The 15,686-nt window shown below is 38.9% G+C and overlaps 1 protein-coding gene across 7 annotated transcripts in view; it reads right to left on the bottom strand.

The window, feature by feature from the left end:
• Nucleotides 1-3,477: 3,477 nt before the first annotated feature.
• The window catches only part of cacng6a (calcium channel, voltage-dependent, gamma subunit 6a), a 44,251-nt gene continuing 32,042 nt past the window's right edge, over nt 3,478-15,686 (bottom strand). For 6 of the 7 annotated variants that reach the window (XM_085445308.1, XM_085445310.1, XM_085445307.1 and 3 more), the window contains exons 2-7: nt 14,958-15,549; nt 13,350-13,460; nt 13,004-13,112; nt 8,615-8,689; nt 5,934-6,071; nt 3,478-5,842 (exon numbers count right to left, since the gene is read on the bottom strand). In XM_085445308.1, coding sequence (XP_085301434.1) covers nt 5,622-5,842; nt 5,934-6,071; nt 8,615-8,689; nt 13,004-13,112; nt 13,350-13,460; nt 14,958-15,167 — 864 coding nt within the window. In that variant the 5' untranslated portion in view covers nt 15,168-15,549 and the 3' untranslated portion in view covers nt 3,478-5,621. The remainder of the gene's footprint in view (nt 5,843-5,933; nt 6,072-8,614; nt 8,690-13,003; nt 13,113-13,349; nt 13,461-14,957; nt 15,550-15,686) is intronic. The other variant, XM_085445312.1, reaches the window with a different exon arrangement.

Genomic DNA, 15,686 nt, shown 5'->3' with positions numbered 1-15,686 from the left:
TATGATTACGTTGATTGCGCAACATCTCGTTTCCCCCGATTTCCATTTCCCTGGTTACCCTCATGTGTGTTTCGATAGTCCAATCCTTTCCCTCAGTCACACCCTGGGTGCTTCCTAATTAGATTGGTGAACTTTAAGACTTAAGTTGGTTTTCCTTATGGAGCTTTGAGGAAACAGGAAACTAACACTGACACAGAGACTAAGACACATGAGCTTGATAAGCCCAAGTAAAGACAAAGAAAAAACTCAGACTTGGCATGCGGAACATAGGATGGAAAGAAAAAAGTTAGTAACTAACAAGATCAGAATGAAAACATAACCTAGGCAAAGGTAATATCAAAAATGGAAAACTACAACTCAAGCTGAAAACTGAGTCCAGTTTGTTAATGACAGGCACATTGGCCAATTTGGAGGGGCCTGATTATCTCCAGGGTTCCTCAGACGTTGACTGAACATGAGTGGCAGGTGTTTAAATGTAAAACACTATGTACTGTAAATCAGGGGAGGATGAAAATGCGCAGGGCCTGGTGCAGACTGCCGACGCAATGAGAAAAGTTGTAGTTCTAAAAGTTTAGGCTATCTGTGCTTGCTTCACTTTATAGCTTCTCCTATTAAACTCAGGATGATAATTTGATTCTCTGTGGTGCAGTAAAGTGGATTGGATGATGTCAGGAATGCACGATGCCAGGGGTTCAGTTTAAACCCGATTCACACTGTGCTCACCCAGTGAGTACCACGTGTATCATCAAATCTGTGCACCACGCAGAGAAGAGATCCAGTGTGTAAATGTGTCTCAGAACAAATACATTTGAGTGTGTTTGCATGCACAGCTCGTCTCCAGGTTTGTGTTTCTCCTGCTACGTCAGTCGTATTAGCCACAGTTTATTTTTAGCCAGGAGGTCGCAGCCAAACAGCGTGGGAGACCATTCAGAGAGACGCAAGCCTGGAAGGAGGTCAACATGGTGACAGAGTTGTGCCGTGAGCATGATAACAAGAACTGAACCAGTGATGAAGGCAGTGCGGGGGTCTGAAAATCCAGATCTGAGCAATTTGTACATGCTGCATGAAAATGCACTCAAAAACCATTCTTATCCCTGCACGTTTTAATGGTATCCTTCAGTGATCCAGAGTGTTGTTCCATAACCATCTGCCATTAGCCAAAGAGCATAGGATAATTGTTTGATTTGAAAGTAATAACACCGGATTATTTTACACTTACAAATTCAATAAAATGTAAAAGGATAATGTTGGATATGTTAGTAGTTGCTGATGTGAAGAAGGTGATTTAGATGGTGTTCTGGCCGTCTAAATGTGTACTGTATCATATAACAGCATGTAACATGCAACTGAAATGTTCAGAGTTCAAATTTAGCCGGGGACCTTTGTTATATGTCATTGCACTCTTTCTCTTTTCTCATTTTCTGCAGTTCTTTACAGTTTGCTGTCTTAATAAGTCAAATTTGTTCAAATATCAAGATTAAAAAAATATTCATGTGCAATAAGTAGGAATATCCTTTGAAGAGATGTTTTGAGTTTTCCTTTTCCTTATTACAAAGAAAGCAGCTGTAGTGAAGACTGAGTGCAATCCAAAACCCAGCTGATAACAGTGCTAATATTATTCACAATTCTCTGGTTTCCACTGAATTTAAGATCAGAATGTGAGCTAAAGGCTCTGTGTGGCATACATCTAAAGATTACAGGACACATTAGGAAAATTCATATTTTATGGATTAACCTGACAGTCAGATTACTTGTGCTCAATTCACATGAGGTTAAATAACCTTTGAGTAGTATAGTTGAATCTATGAATTAGTATCTTTGAATGTATGAAATTGTGAATCACTGTGAGTTACAGTTTAAAGTACCTTCTGTGCTAACTAATATTGAATCGTGCTATATAAATTCCAGACTTTTACTTCCTGTTGTTCTTTTCCAAAATGCCAGGAAGAAGAAATCTTAATAAAGACTCAGAACTGGATCTTCACCTGCTAACTTTTGCCTTTACTGACTAATAAGATTCAGCTGATAATTTTGTGATTTTTATTTCACATGTACAGTATCTATATGTCTCTTTGTGAACTCAGCAGCAGGATAAATATAGACTTTAAGGCAACTTTATTACCTTACTCATAGTGTCATCTAGTTGACACTTGAACTACATTTACAACTTACGTTTGTCACACACCTGCGTATGCGAGGTGGTGGAATCGAAAAGTATTGACTGTGCCTATAAAAAGAAAACACATGCCGTATTAGGTAGCAATGATACACTGCTCGAAGTGCTCCTGTCACTTGCAAAATGCTTGCTTGAAGTCCTGTTCTGAATGCATATCATGCACTGCCCAGAGGACATGCTGGAACGCCAGCTGGGGACTGTATCAAGACACTGGCCCTTCAACTTGAATTTTACCTTGGAGAGGAGGACATAGCTGCAGGGGGTACAATGTGATATGTAAGAAAAGTGGGGAGTTTAACCCCGGGTCACAAATTCACAACCCCATGAATGATGAAAAATACCAGTTGAACCATCTTCAGTCTTTGTAGCCTGCAGATTGCTGTTTGGTCTCTGGATCTCCTGTGGATCACACATAGTGGATTCTGCTCCACTGTGCAATGCCTGCACATATAAAGTAGTCACAAAAATGCATGTCCTACTGTTGATGATGCAAAATAATGTCAAAGTATAAGTGTATGTTATACAAATGTCACTGGCATCATACCTATACCAAAGCACCATGAAGCTAACACAGAGCAAAAAGTGTATCATCACATCCACAAAGTGTAGACACACCTGCGAGTGTATGTGAGGTGCAGGGCAGAGTGGCATCATTTAATGTAGCAGCTAGGGTTAGCTTAAACACTCAGAGCTGAGATAGGGACAGGAGTGGTAATTTAATCTGTAAATAAATTAGGAATTTAGTCCTGAGCAGTTTGCTCGTCTCCTCAGCAACACCATGACAGCCAAACTGCACCTGTGTGAGTAACTCAGTCCCACTAAGGATGTTTGCTGTGAGAACTGAATCTCCAGGTGTGTGAGAGAAGCTGCCGGCCAAACTTTAGCCAGCCATAAAATGTGTAAATAAGCTGAGGCTACATCATAGCGCTTAGTGACAGGCTTCCATGACAAATGGTGGTTTGAGAGAATCCAGTAGTGCTCCTGTTATTTAGTTATTTAGCAATGGATCGCCCAGAATATAATCATATGTGTTAAAATTCCATAAATATTTCATTTTTACATACACAAATATCATTAGTACCCATATATCATCACACCCCTACTGTGAACCAAACATACTGGTAAAAAAAAAAAAAAAAAAACTCACTGTGGCACAACACATCTTTGTTATGTTGTGCCAAGCAGAGCCAATTTTGTAAAAAACAAAAACAAAAACAAATTGTGACCCACCAAACATTTACACACCTGATCATTTAGATGCAGCGAGATGGACAAGGACAGGTCTGATCTACTCAAACATCCTGGTGTACAGTATATGCCAGACTTCAGGTTTTAATCTCAAAGCATGTTTTTTATTCAAAATACAGAATAATACTTCTGCAATATTACACAGCATTTTAATCTGATGAGATTCCAATGAACAGAACCCAAAGAAAAAGTATGAAATAGAGCATGTAGTTAACAGTTCAGTTATGAGGTGTAAAGTGGGACAGTTCATAAAAGCAGCGATAGTGGAGGCAGCGACTATAAGCCAAGAACGTGTTGAGAGTGCAGAATAGGAGAAAAATGGAACCTGATAGAGGATGACATTAAATATTCATGTGATGTTTAATAATGAAATGAACTCATTCATACTCAGTCGATTCAGTTCAAAAAAGTTGCAGCGACAGTTCACCCTTCATTCAGGCAGAGAAGCACTTTGTTTTAACAGAAATCATCCGAGAAAAACCTTGAAGGTAAAAACCTGGCAGCTGATTAACACAGTGCAGCTTCTGCAGGACTGTGTAGTCCCCTCTGTACTTACATTTAAAATGTCAAACCAATACTGTTCTTACAGTGTTCTTGTATCTGCATGTGATGAAGATGACAAGACAGGAGTGTTACGCTACATTTATAACAGCCAAATATATATATAAATACATGTATATGTACTGGTACAATATTACAACAGGATGGACCTGTCTCCTTGAAGTTATATTTATACGTTGAACACAGTGAATTGTGATCATTTATTTTATCAGCCAAATATATGGAAAGTTTTGTAAGCTCATATATGACCTTGAAAATATACTCAAACAAGCTTTGATCTTATTATAATTTCCATTTCTGATTACTGCAGAAATTCTAATGTTTTCCAGTGAACCAAGTAGCAATAGTGATATTGAATCATATCAGCATTATTTAGTGCTGCAGAAGCTTCATGGCTAACCCGCAACATGATCCCTTTTGGCTTTTAAAAAATATAACTGAAAACCATTTTAAAAGCATGTACCGTCCATTTTCTTCTGCTTATCCAATTCAGAGGGATACAGCCCAGTAACAATTATATTTTACTGACAAGTTTTTGTCAGTAAATACACAATTTAGCAGCTTTTTCTTTTTAAATTTACAAAAGTGATTTTGTTTTGAATTAAATGCATATAATTGTAATTTCAAGAAGTCGGGCTCATACATGGTTATGCAGGTAATTCGAAATAATCTCAATATACACAAAGGATCAACAAAAAACATCATAGCAATAATAAAGGAGCTCTGCGGGAGAAAAGGCAATCAGGGTTGTTTTTTTTCACACATCACTAAAAATAAACTTTATGACTTTCTCAAATTGGCAGTCAGCACACAGTTCTGATGATGGTGTGGTCACATCGTTACCTGAGCAGAAAGGCAGCTTTTTAAAAGAAAATGAGAAAGCTATCGAAGCGTAGCCACAGTAAATGTATTTGGGGTAAAACAAGAGTGACATTAACACAACATTTAACTGCTGAATGCTCTCGGCTTGTGCAATTGTGCATCTATGAGCAGAACCTTTCTCAGAGTAAACACACAGAACAAAAGTCATTTTAAAAGCTTATTAGCTAATGGGTGAATTAGCTGTGTGAATAATAAATAAGGAGAGAAATTAACTGGAAAGCATTTTAATATGTGTCGAGCATCATAAAAATGTTAGCAGTGAAGGTGGCAGATATTTTAATTGGCATTTCAGCAAATTCTTAAATAAGTAGTGAGTTTAAGTAGAGGGATGAAAATCATGAATATTAAAAAAAAAAAGTTGGAAGGAACAAAATTTTTCTTTTCTTTTTTTTAAATCATTTTTGAATTATTAACAACAATAGCCTCTAAACCCTGCAAGATCATTAGTAAGACAATACAGAAGTGTTTCCCACACACATCTGAGCAATAAGGTCACCACATTCTTTGTAAATTAATGGCTTGTTGTGCAACAGAAAGAAATTAAAGCTATTTTTTACTAAATTAGGATACGATAATGGCATATTTTGGTAAATGCAGTAACTAAAGTAAAACCAGCGACTCTTTTAACAAAATTGCTCTAAGTCAACAGAAAAAGCTATCTCTTTGGTAAGACATCTCTGGGAAACCTCCTCACTTCTCTGCACCCTCCCCCTTACAAGAGGGGCAGATAAAATGCACCATCACCTCCAGTCCACTAGCTACTGCTGTCCTTGTGAGGGAGGCACTTCTGCCAGGGGCTGTAGGGCAACGCCAACAGCAGGAAGAGGATCCCACCCACGATGAGGACAGCCCCCGCACAGCCAATACACGATACTGACCAGGAGAGCTCATGGTGGAGAGGAACTGTGTGATTGCTGGCAAGAAAAGCCAAAACAGACTGGTGGAAAACCAAGAGGGACAGGAGCACCAGAACACCTGTGATGGAGGAACCAGAACGAGCTGTGAGAGGTATAGTTTTGGATAAATTTGCCTTTGTGAGGGTAACTTTGCTGCCACCTTTACTGACCTGACAGAATGAAGCATACAGATGCTGGTTTAAGGAAAAACAGGATCTCCTTACTGAGAGCCATAGTGATGCAGATGGCGCCCATCACCATCAGAAACAGGCTGAATAGGGCCAACATTGCTGCTGCCACATTCAGATCTACATAGGGAATAATGACGGTGTTAATATAAGTGGATTTTGGACAGAACTCGATCAAAAGGTGGTTCATTTATTTCTGTGTTCAACAGGGAAAAATGTATCGTATCTAAAAGACAGAGCGGACAAGTTTGTAACCAGCTGCTGCCTTTTAAATGCCGCCATTGTTTTTGTCTCACTGTAATGTTGCTGTAGCATAGCATTAGGGGGTGTCAGCACAGAAGGAGACTACCAGAGAGGATACCACTGACTGAAATGATGAAGTGGTAAAAACATTAGATGGTTACATACACAACTGGCGCCTTGTTCTGTAGCAATCAACTGTCAGCAACAAAGCGATGCATGACGAGTAAATCGCTTTAAATGCGGACAGGGCTTTCGTGTGTAACAGCTCGTAGCAAGGTTGAACAAATGATACGTAAACCATTTTATATTTGTGTTAGTAGGAGTCTATTTCATGGAAAAAATATACACAATTAGCCAGTTCACTAATGACGGGGGTGACACAGTTGAGGAATGACAGTAACAAATTGCAAATGATTTCCAGTAGGAATGATAAAGCAGCTTTGTACGCAGTTTGGTTTGACTAATGAAAAATTAGCAATGGGAATGATCCCATGTTGCAAATCACAGCTTCCATGTTAAGGCATGAGGTTTCAGGAGCTTGCTCAAATAAAAGCTGCTTAACATTCCAGTTTGTGAATCACTCTGTTGTAATAAATGCTCAACTAACATTGTGACTGTATACCCAAACTAAATCTTAAATTCATGTTTTGGGGCATGCTCAATCATCCAGGTAAGTAAACGCTAAAAGGTTGATTCTGTTCATCCGGGCGTAACGTTTTCAGTGGGAGAAACGTTTCGTCACTCATCCAAGTGACCTCACAGCCCATTGTTCATTCAGTGGGCTGGTTTCAGTCAATGTGCAAATGTACTGTTTTTAAGGTTGGGGAAACCTGCAGCTGAGCCTGAAGAAGTCAATTGGATGAGTGATGAAACGTTTCTCCCACTGAAAGCGCTACGTCCACATGAACAGTGACACAAGTTAGGTTGAACACAAAATTGGAAAACCCTTGGCTAGCATACACTCATTTAGATTCTGGAGATAAAAGTTAGTATTTTGACCTTTCCCGTAAAACCAGCTGATATCCAGGCCAAGACTTCCTCTTCCATGTGCCAGTCATTGTTTATGAATGCTAAAATGTCATTGGACAGTTTAGGTTTTGGCAAATTTATTTCCTCAGTTGCGCTGCACATGGACTCATTTACATGAACACAACCAGAGCTTTCTAAATTTGATTAGACTTCAGGTGGAATACAAATGCAAATAAGAAAGCTTGTAGTAATAAAAAAATGTTTGTTTATAGGTGATATTTGATTCTACTTATTTGCAGAAATTGTTTTGCATAGATTACACTGAAGACACATTTGAGTTGAAAATGTGTATATTATATATATATTTTTTAACTATAAGACAGCGGTCCATAACCTTTTTTGTGCCATACACTGGTTTATGTCCAACAATATTTTCATGGACTGGCCTTTAAGGTGTAGCAGATAAATACAACAAAAATTAAACCAGTACCAAAAAAAAGAACATCTATTCATAACACACAGAAAAAGACCCAGGGAAAGCGAGTTAACGATAAAAGAAATAACGATACAAATCAATAAAAACCCTGAAAACTATAAATTTCACACCCAAGCCTCAACTCATGACTGGTCCATGGTCCACTGGTTGGAGACCACTGCTATAAGAGACAGAATATAAAGTAGTGCGATAAAGTTGGGAAAAGATAGAAATTTTAGGGTCATCTTATTTGTTGGATTCTGACAACATATATCCTGCCAAAAAAGAAGACAGCACTTTCTCTGCTAGCTACAGAGCTACAGATAATGTAACAGAAAATTTTTGTGTTGAACAATTTTCAGTCCCTCCAAAACCACCGATGCTACAGATGTAAATGGCATGTTGGATGTCTTGGAAAGTGCTTTTATTCCAATAACACAATCATCTTCAGATGTAAAAGGTTTGGATAGGTGTATGGATTTTGAATTAGACTCCAAATGAATTATTTTTCATACTCGTGGCGACTTTAAATCACTAGATTGAGGCTTATAGCGTGACAATGATGTGGCACCAGTGAACAATGAGTTTTTAATGTACGTGCGTCTTTCTTCATTCAGTGTATGGCGCTGTGTGATCTTAATACATTATGAAACTGCCAGTGAAATGGGAGGTTAGACAGCAGCTCGGAGGCACTTGAACGCAGCGTAGGCGGAATGCATTTCAAACACTCAGGGAGCAGACAATGATCAACCTGAAAGAGCGTAGCAAGGAGGTGAAGGGAGACACAGAGAAAACGATGGGACAGAGAAATACAGGGATAGATCATGGGAAAGGTGATGGCAGGATAAGAGAGGATAAAGATGAAAGGGCAGAGAGGGCACAGGTGAAAGGGGGAGGGGGTGGGGTCAGTGAGAGGTACAAGTGGAGAAAAAAGAAAAGAGAGGAGTGGGCAGCTGAAAGAGCCTAAGTGACTCACTTTTCTGTGTCGTCTTCTGAAACATCACAGCATTTTCCCCTGTAGTAAAAAACTTGAAGTACGTGCAGTTTGATTCTGCAGGAGACGAAAGGAGAGCGAAAGACAAATCGCTATAAGTGACATGAACACTGACAGGTAATCTCCTGTAGTTGCAAATTATCTTGATCATCTTTTTGAAATTCAAGAAGCCACATCCCCACATCCTCTTCCTCGTCCCACCCCTGGATGCTTTGGTTTCAATTATTCTCCATCAAACATAATCAGCCGTGAACGTCAATGACAAGCTCAAGGTGACAACCCAATGCTTCCTGCGCAATTTGTATTCTGCCTTCTTGATGATGTGTTACAGTAATTAGAAATTGGCCGTCAAATAGATTGTGACACCTCTATCTGTTCCCTTGTGCATTGGCAAACACGAGCATGCACAACACGCGCACACATCACTCTTAATTAGTGTGATCAAAGCCGCATCCTCAGTGTTCTGGCTTGGTCTCTTTTTTTTCTGCTGCCGCAGCTATAAGAGTTTCAGTGAACACTGCAGCACTCTAAAATCCCAATTGGCAGAATTCAAATCCCATCAACAAATAAAGGCTCGCTGTAGCTGGCCAGTCAGGCAATAATTGGACTTTCCTTTCATTGACCACAGAACATGTGTACACTTTAATCCCCAAAGGAATTTGTGGGCCAGCATTTCCATCATCAGTGTCTGGCTAAGAAGAAAACCCCTAAAATAACATCTCACATTTAAATTGGATAAAGGATCTTAATAAAGCAGGAAAGTCAGAACAGTCAGTGATGTAGCAGTTCATCTGACTCATGATCCATCAGTTCCCAGGTTATTGCCTGTAAATGTGACCTTGAACACAGAATGGGTGAAGACAATATTGTAGGTGGAGTAGCAGGTCTCCTGAACTGTGGACAGACGGATGGATGGACACATTGTTGTGGTATATACTGATCAGTCCTTTGACTGGATGAGCTAAAATCTAAAAATTCAATGATGATCATTTTTAAATTCTGAGGTTTGGGTTCAGCAACTTGCTGTTTTTCATGTTCTTCGAATAAATAAATCTGTGAATGAATAAATATTTGAGTTTTTATTGAAAGTTGTAGTATAGACTAAAAGCTAAGCTTTATATACATCCATATTATATTAAGAGGAGATTTTATCTCAAATTATACTCCATACATTCATAAATGGAATCACTGAGCTTTTTCAGAATGCATGTATGCGTCACTATTAGTGCTATGTGACATCTCAATATGGCTACATAATATCTTTGTTTAAGCAGAATTAAACCTTGGTAAATCTAACCATCCATGTAACCATATAAAAAGAAAAAAATGATCAAAATGAGAGTATATTATATTAGTGATGGGTGGTCCAGCTCTTTTCAAAGATTTGGCTCTTTTGACTCGGCTCCCTTAGAAAAGCCTGGCTAAATGGCCCTTCATTCAGAGCATTGTATTTTAGCCTAATTTAGCAGTTCCGAGTTATCTTACTTTTGCATTTTGCTCGTTTCTTTAGCCTTGAATTCAAATTCATCTCCTCGTCTCTCTGTCTCTTGCCTGTACCGCTGCACTCGTTGTCTCCTGAACCTCTGCCTTCTTGCTTCTTTTACATAATGTTATGATCCTTGCCTGTCTTTGCATGTGATTGGTCTGCTTGGTGTGCCCAGCAAAATAAAGAAGATTCTCAGCAGAGCTGAGCAGGAGCGGTTAAAAGTTGTTTCGCTTTTGATGTTTGCTACAAAGAATCGGCTCGTTTGCAAATGACACATATTGCATTTATTGTTCTACTGCCCATGATGTTCTGCAGGGTGTTTGACTTTGTAACACGTGTACTGCACTTACTATGTTCCAGTAGTTTCTAACATTGTAGTTTAGCAATTTAAAGGAGTCTATAACATAAAAGAAGGTTTGTTTTGTTCTTTGACAGTGAATCTTTTTCCTGATGCAGGGTGCAGGCCAAGAATTTTACTTGTTTCAGCTTCATATTCATTCCTTCCACATGTTCAAAAAATCTTACTGCACCCCCATTACCCTGTAAAGCTTTCTCACTTGATGATAATCAAAGAGATCTCTTCTCTGATAAGATGCAGAGATGTCTCTGTGGACTCCTCAGTCCTTAGACTCAATACTTGAAATGTGCAATTCACTTGTATTTTTATTTTTATTTTTTTTATTCCTATTTATTCTATTTATCCCCTTTGTATATTTTATTTATATTTGTCTCTGTATTTATATATGTGTGTGTGTGTGTGTGTGTGTGTGTATATATATATATATATATATATAACAATTCTCTTTTTGTAACTGTAACTTCGGTCGTTGCTGTGCTTTTCTTTGGAAGTCGAATTTCCCAGAGGAACCCACCCGAGGGATTAATAAAGTTCTATCTTATCTTATCTTATCTTAAAATCTCAATTTTGTTCTTTTATACGAATCATTTAGCAAAAAGAGGAGTTCATACAGGTGAGTCATGGAAAATAGGAGCGATACTGCAAATATGTCCTGGTCCTGGGTCTGGTCATTCAGTGTTTCTGATTTTGAATTAAGTTATACTTTTTATATTATGGCTTTCTGGTTGTATGGTAATTATAGTTCTGGTTTTTAGGTTTTCTGTTCTGTTTCTGTGTTTTTTACTGTGTTCCACGTCTAGTCAGTTTTGCCTCTGTGCCTCATGTTTCCTCTGTTCCCAGGTCTGTCATGTTTCCACGTCTTAGTGTCAAGCGTCTGTGTGAATTGTCTCATGTTTTTATTTTCATAGTCCCTGTCCTGCGTGCAGTGTTTCTAGTTTTGCCTCCCCTTGTCTTGTTACGTTTGATTACTCCCAGCTGTGCTTTCCTCCTGTGTCTCATTCCCTCATTTCCCCTCACTGTATTTAAGCCCTGTGTTTCTCTCTGTCAGTGTTGCTTTGTACCGTTACCATGCTGTGTGCTTTTCCCCCCTCCGTGTTCTTGGTAGGGTTCTACCTCTATTCCCAGTGTCTTAGTTCCTTGTCATTAATTTCTAGTGTTCTGTTTTTGGATTTTTGGTTCCTAGTATGTTTTTGCTACAGCGCAATAAAGCTGCCTCTTTTAGTTCACCCTTGTGTCCTGTGAGTGCTGCATTTGGGTCCTTCATCCTATCTGCCACACAGCACACCTTGACAAAATAGCTTTAACAATGTTTCCAAAGTTTTCCAACCCACAGTCTCATTTTGTTCTGCTGCTCCTGCACCTGAAACTGTAAGTTGTGAGATCAGTAGAACCTGATTAGGCTTGAGAACTGGTAGGGTATATGACAGCATAGAGTTGGAGCATTGGGTATTATTTTAGTCCATTGGTGTTGAGGCGCTGTTTTGGACATTTTGAAGCCTCAGCTGTGGGCTGTTTGAGCAAGAAGAGACCATATTTGCATTAGAGGTTTTCATTATCAGCTAATGATAGCAAGCTTGATTAGCAGGCTGCATCCATAAATTCTATAGGTGCAGCACACCGATAGACTAGAATTTTACTCACCAAAACTAAAGCACAAAATTCTTGAGTGTTCTAATTATTAGTTAATGGATCAACAGCACAAGTATGAAGGGATGGTCAAACTGAGTATATATGAGCCAAAGCTGTTTTCATACCAGGATGTAAACATGACTTTTATTGCTGTAAAGTTTGGCATTTTAAAATGGGATTCTGAGATCTGAAGTTTTTTGCAGTTCAATGTGACAGTTGTTTTGCTGCTTCGGTATACACTAGACAAGTCAGTCTATCACAAGGATTACATATACCACCACATACTCTTCCATCAAAACATATGATCAGTTTAGAATGACCTGTTTATCTAATGTGCATGCCTTTGGACTATAGGAAGAAAGTACAGCGAGAACATGCAGACTCCACGCAGACAGGCCCCAGCCAACCACTGCTGAACACTGCACCGCTCTCTCATCGTGGCAGAACAGCATTTGAAATCATTAAAACAGATATATTAAAACCCATGCAGTATGAACACAAGTTAAAATTCAAGTGTTTAGACACTCAAACAGAAGCCGGATATTGTTGTCCTTGTTCTGTTGTATCCCTTCACTTGACCCAAAAACAAAATGTGGACCATTTCACTCTGTAACAATGACTCAGTCAGTTACTCAGCCAGACTATTCAGCCTGCCAGCCATCAAACAGTGAGCCAAGCATCATTTGTCTAGCCAAAAAGTCAGGTAGACCACTCCTTCATTCTAACTCTCTCCCTCAAACTGAACTGTCCAACAAGCTCGACGGTTTGACAAACGTCCAGTCAGCTGATTGCTCCATCAATCATCTGTTCAAACCTCTTTTCATCAGACGGACTAGTCATCCATCATCCAAAAGTTAGACACACATCCACCCAACCAGTCAGTAATTTCACAAGTCACCTCCAGCCAGTTCAGCAGGTCCGCAGCTCTCTCTCTCTGGGTCAATATCAGACACCCACAGGGTCTTGGTGCAGCCCTTCCACAGCCCATAGTGGGCTGTCAGACAAGTCTGGAAAACAAAGACTGTTGATTTAAAATCAGGGGTAATATTTTTTGCCATCGATCACAGGGTTTTGCCCTTTGGACCAAACAGCCTTTCATTTCTAAAAGGAAATGACTGTTTAGTTGGTACTTTAGCCCGTACTACTTCTACCCTGGACAGATAATATCTAAGACACTCTGTCACATCTGTTTATCAGTGAAAACAGCAACATAGCTCATGAACAGAAAAAAGTCTGACTTTCACCTGATTGTTATAGAAACTCTTCGGCGGTGCCAGCTCCACCCAGAACTCAGTCCCGACCCCGAGGACTGTCAGGACTACACCAACAATGGTGACAAAGAATGCTAATTTGATCTGGTGACAAAACAAGAACAATTTAAGTTAACGTAAGGATTTTTTTTTCATAAATGTACTGTCACTGGCGTGTGCTCAAGTCGTGAGGTGTAGTCAGTTACAGTGTCCCTTACACGCTGCCCTTTAGTCTCTAATTGTTAGCGTTCATTCCCAGATTATACAGTCTATTCCTATTTGGTAGGGACCCACACCTGCCAAAATCTAATACACAACAAAAGATAAACAGACTAACTAATGTGCCCCATTTATATCATATTTTATTCACAGCATTGTGCAAAAGTCTTGAAGTACCATTTCTTTATATTTTGCTTGGAAAATTGGAACTAGTTGCAATGATTATTGAAGCAATGCGGTATATAAGGCAAAACCAGACAGCTTGTACTCTTTTAGGCAACCTTTCTTTTAATTTCTTTTAGTAGTCTTCAGGAATATCCCTAGCCCCACTGCCTAAAATATAGGCCCAAACTATGACAGAGCTATTTCTTTTCTTTGTCATTATGCAAATGACCAGATGTTCATGCAAAGAATAGTGTAACTGCCACTGCCTCCAGTAAGAACACCATTAGATAAATTTCCAGGTTATTGCTTATAAATAACTTTTGAATACCGTCAAATTCAATGTAGTGACAAAACGGGATGTAAACATCTTAAATAAATATGTTTAGATAAAACTAAATATACTGCATATATATGAGAGAGAGAGTATTTAATTGAAAGTTAAACAAGCAAGTTAATGAAATGAAATGAAGACATCACTTTCAGTTTGTCACATATTAATTTATTTCTAAATGTATTTTTAACAGTAGTTTTTAGGGCATTTTACTGAGGATGTGTTGATGAATTTGTTGATTTATTTCTGTAATTTAAATTTTGTCAGTTGTGATCCTCCATACCATCCAAACAATAAACGGCAGCATAGAAATAGGACTCCTACCCATCACTCCTACACACAGCACTACACAGAATCAAAATGGTGCTTTCAGAGGTGTCTGGCTGAGCTCAGTTACATAAAATTACTTAGATTATTTAGACTAAGTCTGTAAAGCACATAATGCTGACTTTTTTACTCATAAATCATATATGATTTGGTCACATATATGACTATAGTGACCAAACAAAGATATGTCCCATTCCCATTTTTTCTCACTGCCTGATGTTGTCAGATGAATGACAGACAGCAAGGCCAGAAAATTGTTCTAATAGTAAAATAATACAATTTTGAAATAGGAAAATTAATAGCTTTTCATAGTCACATACCTATTTGACACCTATAGATTGCATTTCAGTTTAATCTTTATCACCTTATTGTCAGATAACTGAAATTAATCTTTTCAAAACATGTATTTTCTAATATTCAGAGCCATTTTCTGATCCTGTGGTGTGTTCCCTGTACCTTGACTTCACTTAAGGCAGCTATTTGATTGGTTCTGTTACCTCCAGACTACGATCATGCATCCAGAAAATAAACATACATCTACACAATATAAAACCAGTTACCTTTCCCTCCTGGGCCTCACTCATGGCATGTCCTGTTGATGTTGTCCTGCGGCGCTTGTTCCCACCAAATGTACTGCGTCCACTCATCAGGCTGGCCAGACCCCCTGCACCCTGGGCTGGTCCTCCTGGTACAGGCCCGCCAGCCACTCCGGGGGTCCCTGGGCCTACAGTGCGGCCCTCCTCGTCAGTCACAAAAAACGTTGACCACATTTTGAGAAAATATAAAACTACCAAGGAAGCCGAGCAGGGTCCAGTCTGTGGTCTAACTCGATTTGGGCTTTTCTTCAATTCAAGATTAAGAGTAGAGCAAAAACAGAGGAAATGGCTAGTTAGGAATTGAAAGAAAAACTATTAAAATGTCCAGAATGGGACCAGAAACTAGACATACAACGTCTTTAGGAGGAAAAGGTGCCAATTATCCTTCTCTTGAAAAGAATGCTGAGGAAAAATGGTGGCTTGGATGACAGATACAAAACCGCTAAGTGAATCATCATGGAAAAAATAAACGATTACAGATTAAAGAAGATGTACTGAGAAGAGTATCTTCTGAACATCAGTAGAGGTAGGTCAGGAGAGTAAGAAAGGACACTTCCTAGAATGAAAAGAGGGAACAAAGAATTAAAATGTAAGAGCCATTAAATATGTTTATATCATCATAAAAGAGGCTTCACATACAGAATGTGCAAAACATGCAAGAGTCACAGAAATATTCAAAAGTGTCAGCTAGTC

Source organism: Copadichromis virginalis, linkage group LG22 (genome assembly GCF_057382275.1).
Source record: "Copadichromis virginalis isolate Kocher_CV1m ecotype Utaka linkage group LG22, C_Virginalis_male_GT1.1, whole genome shotgun sequence".
Lineage (NCBI taxonomy): Eukaryota > Metazoa > Chordata > Actinopteri > Cichliformes > Cichlidae > Copadichromis > Copadichromis virginalis.
This window is presented reverse-complemented; position numbering and strand designations above follow the sequence as displayed.